The following is a 19,848-nucleotide window of genomic DNA, read 5'->3' on the forward strand; positions in this document are numbered from 1 at the left end:
AAGATGCATGTTCAAATTAATGCCCTTTTGGTGCTGCATGAAACCATATACTGCTTGGCATATTCTCCAGATGCATTGTTTCCATCGCCTGTGGGGTGGAGAGCATACTTGTTGGATATTTGTGTTGGCAGATTTACTTGAATTCTTGTCTACCTGAGCCAGCCTCCGATATGCTCAGTCATTGTATGTATTTATTAAGTTCCCGGTTTATTAAGTTCCTGGCCTCTAAGCAAGTTATAACATTTAGAAATAGTGTTTGGCTTTTTCCATTCATGTATGGCATACAGTAACTAGACACAATACACAGATTATAATCTGGAAAGAGGATTTCATTCATTATATTACAACATTATGAGGATTGGAGATCAAATGTAAGTTCTTATACATTAAATATAGAAATTGAAGAGTAAGAATTTTGTTAATTGGATCAACATAAAATATGCTTTTGAATGCTATTGAAAATGGTGTTGTTTCACACACGGCTTCATGTCAAAGAAATGCATCACTTGCAGATCAGTAGGATGGGTTTCTGAGGATTCAAACATTCTTATGCAGCCTAGTAAATATTTCAGTTATCATTCATATCATGTACAGTTATCTCAGAAGTGTGTTTGGTGCATATGTGTGTATGTGTGCGTGTGCATGTACGTGTGTGTGTGTGTGTGTGTGCGTGTGTGCGTGTGCATGTGCTTCTATAAGCCATTTACACATATACCTTCCATGTTGTTTTCCTCAGTTTTCAAACTTTTTTCATTACATGTTCTGCAGGGAATCACGCCCCTCCAGATGTCCAAAAGGCCTCCAAGGGGAGAGACATGCTCTGGTCATATAAAGTCTCCTTACTGGCTGGGCCTTCATTTGAATCCATTCTCAAATGAGCCATTTGGTTTCAAAAAAACACATGGGTTCTACAGACAGGAAAACAAAATCCCATCTGACGTTTTTGAAGAAGAACTGTTAAAATGTTATCTAGCTAAGAACACTTCCACATATGTTTTGTTTATCAGAAGTGTAATATATCTGAGAATATAAATTGAATTATACATACAAAAATATGTCTACCACATGGGACGTGATGATTTTTTTTCATTGGCTAAACATATTTGTTACTGGTATCATAGCAGACATGTCATCAAACAGCTGGTCAAATTGAATTCAATTTTCATCATAGCTACCAGCAATTCTTTCCAGAAATAGAGGGAGACAGAATTTACAGAATTCTCACTGGCTTCAGATTTCAAAATCTGACTGTCTTCGGTCTTGAGCAACGAGGTACTTTTAAAATAAAACATAATTTTTTTTAGCTTGAAAACAAGAACTATGGTATTAAGTTAACTGTGTCATCATTATTCCCTGCATTAAGCTTTTCCTCCCTGATTAAAAGGGTAGGAGAGCATATAATGGGCAGGTTCTAAAGACTGGATATTTCTTTTTTTTTTTTCTTGGTCCAAGTTTGAGCATTACATAGTCAGGCAACACAGGCATGTTTTGACTAGGCAGCACAAAAGCCCCATTGATAATATATATTTATCTTGTTAAATATGTTTAGGTTCCCAGACACAGATGCCCAGAGAGCACAAGAAACGGTCTACACGCAGTGCAATGCTCACACACACCAAGGTGAGGCGCTACATGCCTGGCGTGTGGTCTCTTGCGATAGAACTTTTAACCTCTGTCAGATTCTGGTTAAATAAAGGTCAATTAAAAATAATGAGTTCTTGACCCACTGTGATCGAGTCGTACTCTCAGTCCTGGTTTTGTTGCTTGTGAATACAGTAGTGCCCTTTCAATTTCATTCACAACTATTGCAATTTAAAGCTGTAACTGACTGGGTATCTCAAATGATCAGGGTAAGCATGTCACTGGAATTACTGAATTACATTTCTGAATTCAACTGAGACCCAGTTTGCTATTTAAATTGAAGATCATGGGCATGAAGGCCAAACACACAGGAATTATCCATAATTTATGTACCATACAGTTATTTAGAAGAGCAGCTGGAGAAAGCGTGCTGTGTAAGGTATTTGGCCCACAAATATCTTCTTTACAACTGAACTGTTAGTCATAAACCTAGCTGTCTTAGCCCAGGGAATTTAATTTAAGAAAATATTTTAGATATATTACAAACATTTAAACTTTAAACTTCAAAGGCAACATGTGACGCATAAATTCATTATTTACCCCTGAGTACACAAAACACGTCAGTACTATTTTAAGTGATTAGTTTAAATATATCTTCCTTCAAACAATTAACCCAATAGTTGCATAGTTACAAAATTTATTCAGCATTTATTACACATGTGAATTAATACCCTGAAGATTTTATTCTGAGGGAAAGTTTTGATGAATTAAGATGAAATGCATGATAAATAAATGCAAAGAAATTGAAATTGTGTGTGATCCACTAACGTTTTTATGAGATCACTTCAATAGAAACCACTGAATAATACAAATATTATATAAAATTCAGATTGAATATAGCTGCCATTTTCCTAATGGAATGTATCATTTTATATAGTGTCATTTGAACTGTTTAGTAAATTACAGAGGTCAGTTTGTTATCAACAGAAATAGGGCAATGCATATGCAAAGCATTTTCATTGTTAAAATGAAGGCTCAGTAGACTGATGTAAAATGATGACCTTGATGATTTTATATTCTGGAGCAACAAGAAATCAGTCAAGACATCCTGTACAGAGGCATAGTTGAGTAAACCTGCCTGATCAAAGCTATAAATTTGACTTATTAACAAGTTTTGACAAACCTGTAAATTAAACCAATAATATAAAACCATATAGAACAAATAGCTACACTTACGAAATAAATACAATAAATATCCTGTGACTGTGACGATTTATAGCCATATGAAATTCCAATTCCACCTTGTATATATGTATTGATCATATGTCTTTGGTATTTCTTATACCTCTTATAGCTTATTCCGTCATAGAATTTTTCAGTGACACCACCAGAAATGCAAAAACAGTATGCAGAAGCATGTCTAACTTACATGCCTTGGTGTCCCAGTTTTACTCTAGTGTACTTATCTTATCAGGCCTAAATTAAAATTGTTAAACATAAAGCCAACAAAATCAAAAAAACTAAAATATAATTTTTAAAAAATCTCCTTAATTCCAAAAAAAAAGCATGGTTATATGATAATCACTACAAACCCAAATGGAACCTTTTTTGTTTTGAATTTTGTTTATCCACCAGGTTAAAAATCTGAAATCAAAGCCCAATATGATCTCTGATGAGAGGATCACGGACCACGGCCTTTATGAAATAATTTGCAAACAGCCTATAAGTAAATGGTGGGTTATCCATGAATTAAAGTGTCGTAAAATTTGGCAATTTATGTTATATGCCTTATATACTGGTTTGAAGTATAACTGAAATTAAACATACTTTTTATAATAAAGCTGAATACAAAGCATTTTTTTAAGTTTCAGCCGTACATAAATAAATAAATAAATAAATATTCTTTCTAATAACCGAGAAAAAGCCTAATGTCAAAGATTCCAAAGGGAATTCCAATGCCGCAAAGTTCCTCGGTATTATTTGAGGTTCACGCACTAAGCCTTCCTGTTGCGTTTGATGTGTAATCCCCCGTTGAGGGGTTCAGATTCAGATTTCAATCGTGGAAATATCCTATAGTTTGATGGAGGGGCGCTAGTCCACACCCCCGACCCTACCCTGACTCCGCAGAGTCTGCTCGTTGCCAGCGTGAGCTAAGAAGAACTGGAGGAGCACAGAAACTGAAAAAGGGAGAAAGCGCCCTACGAGACAGCTTTGACGAACAAAAATGTGGCTGGCCCTACATCGACGCAACGGGACTCTCTCACATGCTGAGGATTAGGAACACAAGACGAACAAATACATCTAAGAAAACAGAAAAAATAGCTTATTATTTGACATAGCTTATCTGAAGGCAACCCTAACCACGTTTCCTGGGAATTGCATACAAATTGCAACTTGAACTTCACATCGGTCATTGCGACGTTGTTTTGCGTTTCCCCAACTGTTCGTCCTGGATGCAGTGCTGGTGTATATTTGGATAAAAGATACGGACATGCGTCCAGGTTTCTTTTGAACAGGAGTAGCGCCGGTCGACAGGTTATTGCTTTTTCCTCGAAAATAACGGGGAACCTATGAATTTTTCAGTTGCAATCTTGGCTGGCACGGTCCGCTTTACCTGCTCTGCACTGTTCACACTAACGTAGTTTAGCGGAGGAGCTGCTATATAGTTCTTATTGAACCCTGGCAGATATGGAAAATGTAACACGAAGTACGGATAACATGTTGCATGCTATCTTCAGAGCAGTCTGCACGGCTACTATCCTATTTGTTTTTATTTTTGGTAAGTACATTTTTACTTTTCAGACAATATTGTTTGGCATTAGATGTTTGAGCTGTTAGCTGTTTGAACGACTCTTGCAAATCTTTAAGAAAGCTGGCGAATACTATGTGATTTTTTTTTTTTTAACTGAAATACTTAGGTAAAAAGGCCTGCTAGTAGATTGCTTATAATTATCCAGAGTACTCTCGGGGGGTGAGAGATTGTGGTCCACAGGGAATAATTACATTTAAATCTCCAGGAATATTAGAGATGGTAATTTATTAGTTCCACATGAACAGCGACCCCCCACAACCCCTGTGCAGGCAGCAAGATTGTAAAGGTGCAGGGAATATGTTTCTCAGCCCCAAGGTGCAACGGCTGTTTTTAGTATGCCCTAAATCAAACTTTGTAGTCACTAGTCACTGAATGTATTTCAATAACACTTAATAATAATAATAATAATAATAATAATAATAATAATAATAATAATAATGAGCATGTAACATATGGCAGTGATGTATTATTATTATTATTATTATTATTATCACAAGTAGTGGTAATTGGCGACTTATAATTGTGAATAGTGTGACGCGTAGTGGGATTAAAGACCGGGGACATAAGATAATGGATTTTGACTTCTTCGACGAACGGTTTTGAGCGACGGTTCGTGTCTTTTTATTTTCAACAAAAGATAGGACATTATGATTTCCGATTTAAAAAAATGCCCTTAATAAACCATGCGGCGAAAGCATACAGTTATTTTCAACAAGGTGTATTTCACAATAAATCCAAACCTTAGGCCTGCAGGCTACTCAGTAAATTATTAGAATTTCAATTAATGAACATAAGCACTGTAGATTTCTACTCCTATGCTATGATATAAATGAAAGCAGTGGTCCAAATCAAAGAGGTTAAATATATGGGAACTTGTGTCACTCAAGAAAACACTAAAAGATACCTTCAGACTGAGACAAATGAGAGCCGTATGGGGCCTGGAATACTTCAAATTTCATTTCAAAATGAAAGCCCAGAATGAGGAAACAGATTATTAGCCTGGAGTTTATCACTTCCATCTGTTCACAAAGGCATTGGCAGCCACATTTTTGGTAAAGCTTTGACAAACTAACAAATTCTAAGCATTTGCATTTTCTAAACAGTAAAATATTAAGTCTCAAATTAATTATGGTAGAGTGTTTTCCTCTTAGAGAGAACACATTATCTGTGGACATATATAAGCTGTTAAATTAACATGGAGCCTTTTATTGTGTACTTCGATCTTTAAGTGATAGTAGAATTCCCATTACAACTCACACATAAAGCATGATTGACAAACTGGACTACAAAGTTCTCATAACTATACAGAGGAAATACATTACTGAGAACTAATATATACAGATGTCTTGAGGGTAACCTATCCAAATCTATCATCTGCATAAGAAAGGTAGATTTTATGGATTTTATGAATATAGTTGGTCATATTTTGCTAAAAGACAACTATTTTATTAATACTATTCTTGGAGACCTTTTGTATTTCATTAGTTCCTTATTTATGTCTGCCAAGGGTATTCAACAAAAGTAGTATTGTGATGTTTTGTTGGGCATTGTTCTTTGGCAAAATATTTACATACTACATGCACGCACGTGCGCGCACACACACACACACACACACACACATTTTCATCATCATCATCAATCTTTATTTTACTAAGATGACATTGAGATAAAAACCTCTTTTACAGGTGCGACCAAGCCAAGACTAAAATGCCACTTTTCGTTGAGTGTTCTCAACAAACCGAGAGGAATGAAAGTACACTTACCATAGCAAGGCGCATGGATAACATAAAGAATTGGATCTGGGAGCTGTGTGGTTCACATGGCTCGTTTTTCCTCTGTTTTAATGATTTAGAGAACTTTGGTTTGTCAGGGGTCCCAGTAAAGTTACCTCACTATGCAGACCAAGCCAACTGTAAATGTTCTTGGTGGTTTAGGTATTGGAACTGGCCCGTGCTCTCTTATTTAGATAGAGGATTACATATGGACCTGTGCTTTATTTGAAAATGTGAACTGACAAAAATGAGGCAATCAAAAATATATCTGCCAACCTCCAGTACTGACCCCCTATTGTGCTTTACAATCTGACTCTGCTGTGAAATGCACTCTTCTGCAGCGACCAAAAATATACATTCAGATCGAATAAATATTGCTGCTCTTTATAAGGTATCTTCTGCAAGGTCCGTGTTCACTTACTGTATAACTTTTGTTTTGAAGCTTGGACTAAATTGTTGTGAAATTATTTAGAAGTCGAAAAGTATGGCTGTTTTAATCAGCCGCGGTATTATCTTTTTAAAGTCCAGTGAAAAAAAGCTGAACATTCTTTCCTATATGTGCATCATGACATGCATTTTTGCATTTAATCCTAAACATCCCTATTGTGTTGAATAGTGCACGCATGAGTCTACTGTAATCTCTGGCAATTCCTGTTTCCTCAGCTGGCTTTCACCATAATAATATCTGATTTATCTCAAGCTATATATTTCCGCTGACCCCTATATTTTTCTTTGCTTCATATAGTGGAAATATTGAAAACACAACCAGTCAATCACTTTTCTTATGCTAAAATGTCTGTAGTTACTTTTTATAATCATGGGACCTTAATGACCACAAAGCTAATTCACTCATTTCAGAATTCGCCAGTGTTGGTAAATAAATGGGAATTTAGATTGAACTTGCATATCTTTTCAAAACAGCCTCTGTTATTGTTCTCCGGAGCTAAAATCTAAAGCAAGGAATTGGCAGCCGTTCAGAGCCTTCTCTGGGTTTTAAGCAGAGTGCAGGTGCAAATGGCTAAACCATACTCATGATGCAACAGAATCTCTTTGATACAGCTGTGTCTGCCTCCAGTGCCATAGCATTACTAATCGCACCAGCTGAATTTCTGGATCATGTGCTTATGAGTCTTTGAGGACAGTTACAACTGATTCCGTGGAAAAGCAATACCAGTAAAGGGTAAACTCACTCACACTGCCACCCCTCATGGTTTTTTCTGCAATAAATGGAAACAGAAAGATTAAATATAAAACCTAGAGCGACTTATCAATACTGTAGCTCCACGTCTTGTGGTATTTGGTTCACTTTAATCAAATTCTGATCACTTTTCTCCCAAATACAAATAAGGCTATGTAATGAGGAAACCCACATAAGGACACCCGGAGGAAGTACAATTACAAAAAAGAGAATCCTTAAATGTCAGATCTTTGCAATGGCAGCATATTATCATTTTAAAAGAAAGGTCGCCACCTAATCATCAAAAGATCTGCTTGGTAGCCTTATTATTTAAAGTGCGGGAATCACGTGGCATTTCTGAAGTTCTGTATTTTGCCCTGTAACTTTGCTTTAGCTCTTCATTGGTCAAGTACGCAGAGTACTTTTAAAGCATTGCAATCATTGATGGTAAGACAAGAAGTAAACCGCAAACCTAAATGAACAAAATTGCAACAATGAGGATGGGAGTCAAACCCATGCATGCAAAGCACAATGGATTAGCAGTCCATCGCATTAACCACTCTGCCACCTCACCACCCTCATGCAATTTTGTTTGCAATTTCTGCAATTTATTTCCTGATTCTCAATAGGTGTCTTGCCACCAAAAATGATGGAAGGGGTTGTGTAAATAAATGGCAAACTGTCTCAGATATTTAATAAAAGGTCAGGGCACTGGTGTCATCCTGGACAAGATGTTTCTATTCCAATCTTGATTGCAGTTGTTCTGTAAAATGACACAATGGTTGAAGTAAGTCACTGACTGTTGTCATCATTCCCCCTCATTGCCTCTCAGGTTTGGCTGAAGGGTCTTCCCTGCATCACCCCAATAGCCGGTCCAACCCTCACTCCCTGGAGAAGAATTTTGGATGGCACCCCAGGGACTCTCAGTGTCATCACATGCTCAAGCACCTCCACAACGGGGCACGGATATCTGTACAGATGCCCCCCAACATTGAAGGCCACTGGGTGTCCACCAGGTGCGATATCTAACTGGCCGTTGAATCTTGCTGGCAGGATTGTGTTCTATCAGGGCAGTCATATTTTATTGTTCAAAATGATTTCCTTTCTTCAATACCATGAAATAGAATTGAATGCAAAAGCAATAAGGCTGTACCATAAATGCTTTACTTCATGCTACTGATATACTTTTATTGTTATGTATTTGTGGAGAAGGACATCATGGCAATCATTCATGGCTTGATATTAGCCTTTGGTGTGGAAGTACGGTTTATATAATTGACTATTATGTGGATGACGAGGGCTTTGTATAATGTTTTTTGGTGCCAAGAAGTTTTATTTTAGGAAGGTCCACATAAACACATTTTAAAAGGCCATGGCAACAAGCAGTCCATTGTATCATGCAGTAAATTCAATTAAATAAGAAGTCAAATATTGTGGTTGGTCAAATACCAGTTAGCAGCAATATCGCTGGCAGCTCTTTGGAATGCTAGTCTTTTACAGACCATGGTAGGATGCTTCTAGAGGTTTCTCAGCCTCTTTACTTGAAGACTGATTTGAACAGCACCACCTTAAACCATTCTCTTCCAGATGGCTGCTGGTGTAATTGAACTGCTCATGAGAAACATGTTAAAGAAGGCAAGGTTGACTTTAGCATTTCGATGAGGAAGGGATTTGAACCTATGCGTGCAGAGTACAATGGAGTAGCAGTCCATTACCTTAACCACTCAGCCACCTCATCATACATGACCAACACAACCATTGCATAATTGTCGCTTCCATGTAACTAACCTTCTATTTTGAAAGTTCACTCATGTCTGTGGGCTTGTCCATCACTACAACATCCTCTGTCAGTTTCAGAGTTGTGACTTGCATAACCACCCTCTGAAGCAAATGCTTCAGCAAATGCTTCAGCCACTGCTTCTTTTAACTCTCTTTTCTTGCTTGTACTGCCCAGGAGGCCTGCATTGTTGCCACAGTTACCTGATTGAACAGAGGGGCAGCTGTTAAGTAATGAGGCGGAGGATTCCCTGCCAAAAGCAACTCTGCCCCTGAACAACACTATAGAAAATAGCATTCTGCCCATCTGTGGAGGACCGGGGGCTTTATATTATGCTTTTGGGTACTAAGAGGTTTTATTTAAGGAAACTCCAGATTTTAAATGTCTATTGCAACAAGCATTCAAATTGTAACATGCTGTCAATCCATTTACATAAGGGATCAAATACTATGGTAGATGATGTTTTAGGTTAAAAAATCTAATAATTATGTTGTTGTTATCAGTATTTCTCTCTTTGTAGGGAATGCAGGGAATTCAGTAATCTTTTGTTAGACCGCCACCACCACCCACTCTACAGGACACTTGTGTGTGTGTGTGTGTGTGTGTGTAATTTCACGTGCTTGGAAGTTATTATGTCTGATATTAATTTTTGATTGTATAACGGATCTTAGCTGCAGGAAGTGAAGGTACTAGTCATATCGAATGTCGTACTTCTGGACCAGATCTTAAAATGATATGAATGTGTCCTTAGGATAAATGTGATGCAGTTGCTTGTTGCTCTTCTGTTTCCAAGTTGTAAAATTTAATGGTTTTTTTAATTCGAAAATCAGGGCTATTCCAGATTAGAGTGTATATACAAGGTGCCAATACGGAGATTGGACTTTCCACCAAGCTGTCAGAGATGTAGAAATTATTTTACTTTTAAAGCACGTGTTAGATTTAATGATTTGATTATTAATTTGCTTTCCTTTTATGTAGAAATCTGCAGACCAGCATACCAGTTAGCACCAATATTGATGGCAGCTCTTTAGAAAACTAGTCATTTGCACATGGTTGACTATAGGACCTTGGTATTCAAACTCGGTCCTGGGGCCATTTTGTGTATGCCAGTTTTTGTTCCAACCACATTTCTGTTAATTTTTTGTAATTATGTGCTTTTCATATTTTGAGGGATTATTTGCCCTCTTAAGACATAATTATTTCAGAAATAACTATGCATGCTATTAAGATAAATGTTCACATGGTTAGTTTAAGTGACCATGTGTCCACACCTTCAGAGCACCACACCAGTTCCCTGATTGAACAGAGGAGCAGCTGCTAAGCAATGAGGCAGGGAATAGCCAGCCTATATAAACCCTCCCTGAACAACACTGTAGCAAATAAAGCACTGTACTACTGTCATTGCTGCACTAATGATAACAATAAGTGGTCACACGTGGCCTTAAGCAGTGGTTCTCAACTCGGGCCAGAGTGGGTGCAGGCTTTTACTAATCAAGGTCCTTAGTGAAGACTCCAAAGGTTGATTAGTAGAATCAGATGTGTAACTGCTTAGTTGGAACAAAAGCCTGCACCCACACCGGCCCAAGTTGAGAACCACTGCCTTAAGCCTTTCGATGAGGATGGGATTCGAACCCATGCGTGCAGAGCACAATGGATTAGCAGTCCATCGCCTTAACCACTCGGCCACCTCATCTTACATAAAACACTGCGGGTACATTGCAGAAACTTGATGCACCAGAGGAAATGCATTTGAGTGCTAAGTAATGGAATACACTGCTGACTGACATGGCCAGTTGTGCAGGTTCCTGTGGGACTTTTGACAAGAGAGAGGGTTGGCATTGTCTGCCTTGATTTTTGAGTTTAACAAGTGGATTATTTTAATTATAATTTAAGGATGTATGTATATGTAAAGAGCTACATGTACCAATTGAGTGAAAGTCTTTGCTTGGAAACTGCAGCAGCTGAGTGTTTAAAGTATTTTAAATCTAGGGAGGTATAACCTAAGCATGTATAAATCCTGCACTCTTTTTTCAATGGTTAGCTTTTGTCTTAAACCTTCAATTTCCTCTATAATCACAAATCTACCTTCACAATCATGATATGTGTTATAGGTAATCAATGCTTCTTTTCTATTTCTCTCCAATTTGGCACATCAAGTAGTACTTTTAAACCTGTGGTGCCCAATCATGTACCATGGAGGGGAGAGAGTATGCAGGTATTTATTCCAAACAAACATCTAGGTATTTTTATTAGTGAAATCAGCGGGTGATGCGATTGTTTTGAATCTGCTTACCAAAGCACATGATTGGGCACTGTTTTAAAGCATGGGTATCACAGATGGTCAAACGCATTGTAAACAGTAAATATAAGGTTGCAACGATGAGGATGGGATTCGAACCCATGCGTGCAGAGCACAATGGATTAGCAGTCCATCGCCTTAACCACTCGGCCACCTCACCTCATTCTGCTGCGTGCACATGCCTGTTGCTTCAAAATTGGGGATCGACTGGTCTCTTACTGGCCCAGGAGTAACCAACCCTGTTCTTATCCTGCAGGTTTTCATTTCAACCCTAATTTGACACAGCTGACTATATTAGCAGCTGAACAAGATCTCTGGCTGTTGAATGAGGTAGGCTTTTTAGGGTTAGAGGGAAAACCTACAGAATGGTAGATCTCCAGGAATAGGGTTGGTTACCACTGTAGCCCTATAAAGGTCAGTGTTCTTTTTTTGCAATCATACAAAAATGCAATTTTATGTATTTTTACTATTAGCCTGTGCTGTGTAAACACTGACAGAAGTAGTGATGGCTGAGTGGTTTAAGCTTTAGATATGAAGTTCAGTGACCTGCCAATTTCAAACCTGCATGCTGTACTTTACTGCTTGGTGAGTGATGTCTGTCCTTCTACTCCAAGCTGTGTTTTTATGATATAACAAATTGGATTTTATTTAGTCTTTATTTAACCAGGTAGGTCAACAGAGAACTGAATTCTCTTTTGATGTGCAACCTCAGGAATGAAAGGAGACAGGAAATACAAGGGATTTCGCAACCGTTTAGATGTACAGAGCCAGTTCATTTATGAGTATTCGACCAGGACGCCAAGGCAAACACCCCAGCCCTTTGAAAAGTGCCACGGGAATCGTTAATGAAGGAACAGCCATGGCCAACCAACACCAACTTTGTTTTTATAGATCTCCCATCCAGACATTATCCAAACCCACACCCACTTAGCTTTTGCTTTTTGACACAAGAAGGTTGATATAGCTTTTGGCGAGAAAGACTGCGGCCTTCATTGCGAAGATAATCAGCAGCATTGATTGTACTTGCATGGCTTTTGTCATACATTTTCAAGAAACAGGTCATCTCAGTGAGTATATTTATTCTTGATCAAAATCCTACAATGGCATTAAATGGCTTTAATTGACTGCAAATGGAATTTTAATTTTAATTAGGTTTGAAATAGAAAATACTCGATGTGATGTTGGAAATTTAATTTATTCCAGCTCTGAAATTCAGGTCTTTTTCTATGTTGGTACAAGTCAATAGTTAGAGAAGATGTTATAGTATTTACCATGTGGGGTGGAGATTCAAGGAAAGGTATACACTGGAATTAGAGTAGATATAAGTATTCATTCTCAAAGTTGTGATTTCGAGCCAAGAGGCAATAGATAAGAAATAGTCACTGATAAGTCCCATACATCAGATAAGCCAATATCATATTTGCAATATTGGTGTGCCTCTGTGAGCTGTAATTTCACAGTCAGTGGCGAAAAACAAAACAAATATATACAGCTAAGAGGAACTCCTATAAAGTATTACCAGGAACGACAATTGTCTGGTTATCTGAACACAATGAATACATAAATAAAATTCAAATGGAAACAGTATGTTGTCAAATTCCTTTAGAGACACAGTTTGATTAAAAGATAGTGTGTGTGTGTGTGTGAGAGAGTGTATGAATGCATGAATGGATCCTTTCAGCATTTACACATTTCAGAAACAAGGCAGATACTTCCCAGAAGTCAAAAAGTATCATAAAAACATCCATATGTAGCCCTTTTAAAAACAGAATGGTTAAAAGGGCTAGACGTTGTTGTTGAGTTGTCACATTGTTTAGTTAGCTTTCACAGTTATTATTTAAAACATTAGCTGCGTTAGTCTCGCATATCCTGGTAAGTACACTAAATCTTTGCTGTTTGGTTCCAACAGCTGTGAAGTCAGGCCTGGCCCAGAGTTCCTCACGAGATCCTACCAGTTCTACCAGAACAACACATTCAAGGCCCACCAGTTCTACTACGGGGACAACCACTGCACCACACCCACCTACACGCTGGTCATCCGTGGCAAGCTGCGCCTGCGGCAGGCCTCCTGGATCATCCGCGGGGGTACGGAGGCGGATTACCAGGTACACCGCACCCAGGTGGTGTGCCACAACGAGGCGGTGGCCAAGGACCTGAGCCAGCGTCTGAACCGCAGCTGCCGGGGGGTGGTGAGGGGCGAAGGGGCCTGGGAGCCCAACATCAGCTACGACCTGTGGAGCGAGGAGATGGGCTGCGACTGCTCGCGCAGCCTCAACTTCGCCATGCACGAGCTGCAGCTGCTGCGCGTGGAGAAGCAGTACCTGCACCTCAACCTCGACCACCTGGTGGAGGAGCTCTTCATGGGTGACATCCACACTGAGCCGGCCCAGAGGATGTACTACAGGCCATCGAGCTACCAGGCCGCACTGCAGAATGCCAAGGTCAGAAAGAGCCTTTGTTCTGCTCTGAACACCGTTCTGCACATGAATGAGATACAGCTTGCGTAATGTTAGAAAAAAAGATATCTTATTGCAGCAGAATGTTGTGGCATATATTCTAAAGCTTTGATAGACAGGCTAGATAAATTTTAGTCTTAAGAAGAATGGTCAATGTCAAAGACTACATACACTTCCTCATATCATCATTGCTTTAATTTACTTCTCAGAGCTTTACTCAGTTAACAGATGATTATGATACAGCAGTCACTTACCCCTGAGGTACTCAAATGTTACATTCATGTACCTTCTGAGATGTGTGGAATTTATAGAGGTTTTGAATCTGCGTTGTAGAATGTAAAATGTAATGTAGTCTTGTAACTGTGCCTGAGCGTGGGTCATTAAATTCAAAATATTTGTGGTAGCAATCGGCTAGATGAACTGTTCTGCGAAGGGAATATGGAATTGTGCAGCGTATGATTTATTCTGAAGTGCACATTCCAGTTCTGGGTTTGTGCATGCCCGAGGCTGTATCACAGAGCTAGTACGAGCTGGAACCAGACCAAAGAGATGGAGCTCAGCCCTCTGTACTTTGCTCCCAGTCTCCCACACAAAGGAACAAAGCATTGTTTAAATCACTCTTTTTTAATGTATTTCCCTAGCATGTATTGGATGCCCCCAAATCAAAGTTGCAATATTTGTGCGGTGTACATGAATTCTAATTAAAACTTAATGATTGCTGGGTAGCCTTGGAACGCTACGCCAGGTCATTCTGTAGTCTGCTATAAATTTACAGAATTAGCCTACGCCCCCCACCATAAAAGCTCCCATCTGTGATGTACCCACAGAGTGTGGCCTTTTTTAAGTGTGCTGTCCACATGATAGAGGCTTCCTTGGCTTTGTTAAGAATTGTTCTCCCTAAACACTTCAAAAGAAAGCAATACAGAAAATAACAGTCAGTGTTGTGTGGTGGATATTCTGGTCAGGCGCAATAAAACCCCCAGTTTGGGAGTTTTGGACTCTAGCCATACCACATCATTTTTTTCTGTTTTAAAAATGAAAGCCAAACCACCAACTTCAACTCTTTTTAAAAGCATTGTTTTTGTCATAGTGACTGATTTGCTCCACCCATTAATCGCAAATAGAAAAACCAACGCTGTGTGTTTTCCTCTGTGGGTGAACCAGGAACCAACCGACACGCCAGCCTCTTCATTTGTGGTTAGTGGATGGGTCAAACTATTGATTATTGACGAGTTTAGTCCAATTTTTCTTTTAATCATCATTGATATTCTCTACTCAAATTGCTGTCATCCTTTAGCTCCAGTTTCAGTCCCACAAATACACTCATTCAATTCCAAGTCCTGGTTTATTGATTTAGTGACAGAATTCCAGCAATTATAAACTGACCAAAATTTTGGCTCCTTGCAGTCTGTTAAAATGAAAAATAAACAACTGTTTTCAGTCCTGGAGAATCTGCTGTTTACCATTCCCCCAGTTTCATTACAGCTCTAAAATAGTTTCTGCACACATTCTGATAAGACACAAGGACAGTTTTAATACAGAGAATACACAGAGACATTATCAGATTGGACTGAAACTTACCTTTCCCTGTGAGCCAGTCAAGACTTCTGAAAATGGAGGAGACCATTTGGTATGCAGGGCCTCGATTCCCCATTGTGGCACTCTCAGTACTATGATCCCATGTCTTTCTCCCATTCTCTTTTTTATCTTTCTGTCTGCTTTCCCCTGTGGTGGGGGTATCATAAGGAGGGTAAACGTTGCTCTCCTTTAAATTAAAAATGCCCTGAAAATGTATTTTTGAAACCGTTTTAAAATGAGACATATCTGTGAAATCTGTACCATTTACACCACTTGTGTGTGAAAGGCTGAATATCTGAATATCTCCTCTTTTAGATACACATTTAGGTTCAACTTCAGAAGCTATGGCTTGTCTTTGGTCATGCTCTGCTTTCTGTTTCATTAACTTTCTTTGCTGTGAATTTTCTCTCTTCAAAATCGCATGGTTATATTTGTAGGCTTGAGCTGCACTGAGGTCTTAGACATCTAAAGCACATCCTTTTGGTCTTTTGCTCTAAAAAAAACTAAGATAGCAGTGATCAGAAAAGCATGTACTTAGGGCTTAGTTACACAGTAAGTTATAAGCTTAATGTATCTAAATTGGTGCTTTGGCACCCTCAAATTATGGAGAAAAGTTTCGGTGTATGTAAACTGTTTGCCACTGAAACAACTAAGGATGACAAAGTCTGTATTTAGAAAGCATAATAGGGACAGCTTCTGGCTTTGTGGGTATTTACATGGGCTGGAATGACTCCAAGGTTCTGATTAAAAGGTAGATTTGCAATTAAAAAAAACTCATCAAATTTGCATAGCCTGTGTTTGGATTGTAAAGTGAGAGGGCCAAAGTGCCAGATTAGGCATTTGTAATTTCAGATTGGGACAGTGTTTGATTTCCATGCATTATGCAACACTACTGATTGATGACTGACAGATGTGTCAAAAAAAAAATCTTGATTTTGATTATTGGTGACAATTATTGATTTTATGGTTAGATGGTTCAGACTGATTAAAAAGTCTGAACCATTTCAAATAAAAGTACATGATTCATTCTGCATTTTATTTCACAGCTTTTTACCACATCCACGTTCTCATTTAAAAACTTGGATTTCACGTATGACAAACAAATTGGACTGTTTAGTGTCAACAATGTCATATTGAGATATCTGTTAGCAAACGGTTGAGATCATAGGACAGTTCTACATCTACAAAATGACAGAGAGAATTGATCCCATCAGAAAGTATTGCAGTTGCTGGATGGCATTTGCCTTTTGGTCAGTGATACACCCCACAGTTTCAGATGTAATCTTAACTGTTCCAGCACCCGCTGTGGAATTCAGAATCACAACTGGACATTCCAAATTGGGAGCCTAACCAAATAAAAATGCATAAATAATAAAGTTAAAACAAACTAAAAAACGTGTTGCTTTTTCATGTGGCTTGACAGTTTCTGTCCTTTCCTCTTATAAGTAATTTTTAGTGAAAGAAATCAGTGTGATCTCAATCCTCTTGTCAAGTATACTAGATGTGTTTCTTGGGTGGGTCTTTGCTACATTAACAAAGCATGTACAATATGAATTTCACTGAGTATTGCTGTTATCAAATGATTGCTGAGGAGCAATAGACATCCATGTGCCATTCTAGAATTTCTACATTCAAGAAGGCAAGGCTGTATTCGTTTTTTATATTTTTTGCTCCTCAACAGGCCTTGATGTAAACCGCTCTGTTTTGTCTCCATTCCAGAACCCCGACCACGCGTGCATTGCATGCCGCATCATCTACCGGTCAGACGAGCACCACCCTCCCATCCTGCCGCCCAAAGCAGACCTGACCATTGGCTTGCACGGACAGTGGGTGAGCCAGCGCTGCGAGGTCCGCCCCGAAGTGCTCTTCCTCACGCGCCATTTTGTCTTCCATGACAACAACAACACCTGGGAGGGCCACTACTACCACTATTCCGACCCTGTCTGCAAGCACCCCACCTTCAGCATCTACGCCAAGGGCCGCTACAGCCGGGGGGTACACTCCACCCGAGTTATGGGCGGCACTGAGTTTGTCTTCAAAGGTACCCTCCCTCCCAAGACACACACACACACACACACACACACACACACACACACTGACTCCCTCGGGATTATCTCAACTCATGGTCTGTCATCTGTTAGGATCAGTTTGCCTCAGTGTCTGGGAATTCACTGCAGTCATATTTCTGTCTTTCAGGATTATATGCACTATCCAGGGTATGGCACAAACTAAAAGGGCAAAATCTATATTAAATAAGAATAAAAAGTTAAATACGTGAAACAGTATTAAATACGTACTTTCAACAGTAATGGATAACTACTTTTCTTTAGGACACTTCTTGCAGGTGTTGGAAAGTTTACATTCCGGCCATTTTCCTTTCGTTTCATCTGTATAAAAACAAAGAATGACCAGGTTAAAATGAACACAAATGACATGGTTGTTCTGGATCTACCTAGTGAACCACATGAGGGTAACGCCCATGGACCAGGCCACCACCTCTCTTCTCAACGTCTTCAATGGGAATGAGTGTGGGGCGGAAGGATCCTGGCAGGTGGGCGTGGAGCAGGACGTGACGCACACCAACGGCTGCGTGGCACTGGGCATCCGGCTGCCCCACACCGAGTACGAACTCTTCCGCATGGAGCAGGATGCCCGCGGCCGCTACCTGCTCTACAACGGCCAACGGCCCAGTGACGGCTCCAGCCCCGACCGGCCAGAAAAAAGGGCCACCTCCTACCAGACGCCCCTGGTCCAGTGTGCCACCAGCAGCCAGGGGTCAGAGGTCAACATGGGGGACATGGACCGGCCCCAGAGGCTCAGAAACAGCTCACGGCGATGCGGCCGCAGTAGCCTGCTGGACTTCATATGCGCCTTCCTCATCTCTGTTGCCTTCTTACATCTCAGCTAAGACAGGCAGCCCTATGTTTTTACTGTACAGACTGGGACAAATTAGGGGGAAGTGAGTTGTCAGGCATACTGGAGGCTTCTGCCCTCAAAGAGAGACTGTTTACTTGGCGCATATGAACTGCGAGCGAGTTTTGCTTTTTCAAGTTGTGGGGACCACAGGTCAAGGCAAAGCGAGTGACTGATTTGTGATTGAACTCCATCCAGAGACTTAAAACTGCCATTCCACAGTAACTGCACTTTATACGCGTAGACCTAAAACAGTATGTTAACATCTACAGTATCCAGACATACATAAATATGCATTATATTTACATGCTTTCAGTTTGGAAATCCCACGCCATTTTTGGCTGAAAGGAAATAGCTGATGAGTTTCAACATTCTATGCTGAACGCTGTCGTTGTGCTTGTAGTACCCTCATGTGCTGACTGTGAAAATGAAGCTTATTAAAGAGGGCATCTAAAAGGGAAATACAGTATATTGTCCAGGTCCAGCCATCTGTGAGGACAGAAGAGAGGAAGGAACAATGCCCGGGCCTATAAAACATTGTACATTTGCTTCCTTAGTACTTCACCTTGACTTTCTTTGTAATTAGACTAAATAATTTTTTGGCACTTTTTTCTTCTTTTTTTTTACCTAGAAAGGAAACCTACACAGGTTGTTCTGCTATTCTATTTATGAGATATCTGAACTTGTTTCAAACCATAACAAATGCAGTTCTGTTCGTGCCATTGGATTCATGAGGATAGCTAACTTTGTTCTGTAAACTATCTTGGTGTCTCAGAGCTATTTTTGAATGAAAGATGGCATGTTTGTACATATTTTTGTAGATTTATACAGAAAACATGTGTCCTGTTGCATTTCTGGCTTAAATTAGATGAAATGTATGTTCTCAGAATTGGAATTGAGGCATAAAAATGAAATTTTATTCTTTTGTTGTGGTGTTGCTGTGTGCATTAGTCTGGAAGGAAGGTTGTGTTCTTTCCCCAACATGTACAGAGGAAGGGGATGTCAGAGGAAGTGAAACCAGGAGAGGCTTCAAGGGTAGACGGGTCCACATTGAAGGGCTCACTCTGATCATTATTCCACAGTAAAAAACTGCCTTGAAAAGCTACAAGGCGTCTTGCCTTTTTGTTCTTTCAGAATAATTTAGCTATTGTCATATAATTCATATTAAGCTGCTATCTTTGAACATTAAAGATAGATACATCATTTTCAAAGTATGGGAAGCACATGTACATTGTCAATCCCTAAGCTTGAACAGCTCACTGTAAGCCTGTCACAGTTCAAACTGAACATCAAACAAACTCAATTATCAGCATCTCCATACTCAACCAACCCAAACATGATGTACTGAACAAACTCTCAAACCCCCCCCCACACACACCTCCTTCCAAGCTCCCTCCTGGGAGATTACAGCTATCCTACATCTGGAAAGACAAACAAGAGAGTTGCCGTGGGAGACCCAGTGGCTGTCTTCCCTGTTCTGGCT

General features: G+C 39.5%; 1 protein-coding gene and 4 non-coding genes across 5 annotated transcripts; 1 reads left to right on the plus strand and 4 right to left on the minus strand.

Moving 5' to 3' along the window:
• The first annotated feature begins 3,598 nt into the window (after positions 1-3,598).
• Positions 3,599-19,284, plus strand: LOC118224707 (protein APCDD1-like). Its single transcript, XM_035412342.1, has 5 exons — positions 3,599-4,360; positions 8,175-8,358; positions 13,328-13,859; positions 17,172-17,493; positions 17,909-19,284. Exons 1-5 carry the CDS (start codon positions 4,270-4,272, stop codon positions 18,358-18,360), a joined length of 1,581 nt encoding a protein of 526 aa, XP_035268233.1. The 5' UTR covers positions 3,599-4,269; the 3' UTR covers positions 18,361-19,284.
• trnas-gcu lies at positions 7,835-7,916 on the minus strand. Its single transcript has one exon. It is a non-coding gene; the product is annotated as a tRNA-Ser (tRNA).
• Positions 8,999-9,080, minus strand: trnas-gcu. Its single transcript has one exon. It is a non-coding gene; the product is annotated as a tRNA-Ser (tRNA).
• Positions 10,731-10,812, minus strand: trnas-gcu. The gene has a single exon. It is a non-coding gene; the product is annotated as a tRNA-Ser (tRNA).
• Positions 11,497-11,578, minus strand: trnas-gcu. The gene has a single exon. It is a non-coding gene; the product is annotated as a tRNA-Ser (tRNA).
• Positions 19,285-19,848: the final 564 nt, after the last annotated feature.

Source organism: Anguilla anguilla, chromosome 4 (genome assembly GCF_013347855.1).
Source record: "Anguilla anguilla isolate fAngAng1 chromosome 4, fAngAng1.pri, whole genome shotgun sequence".
In the NCBI taxonomy this organism is placed as follows: domain Eukaryota; kingdom Metazoa; phylum Chordata; class Actinopteri; order Anguilliformes; family Anguillidae; genus Anguilla; species Anguilla anguilla.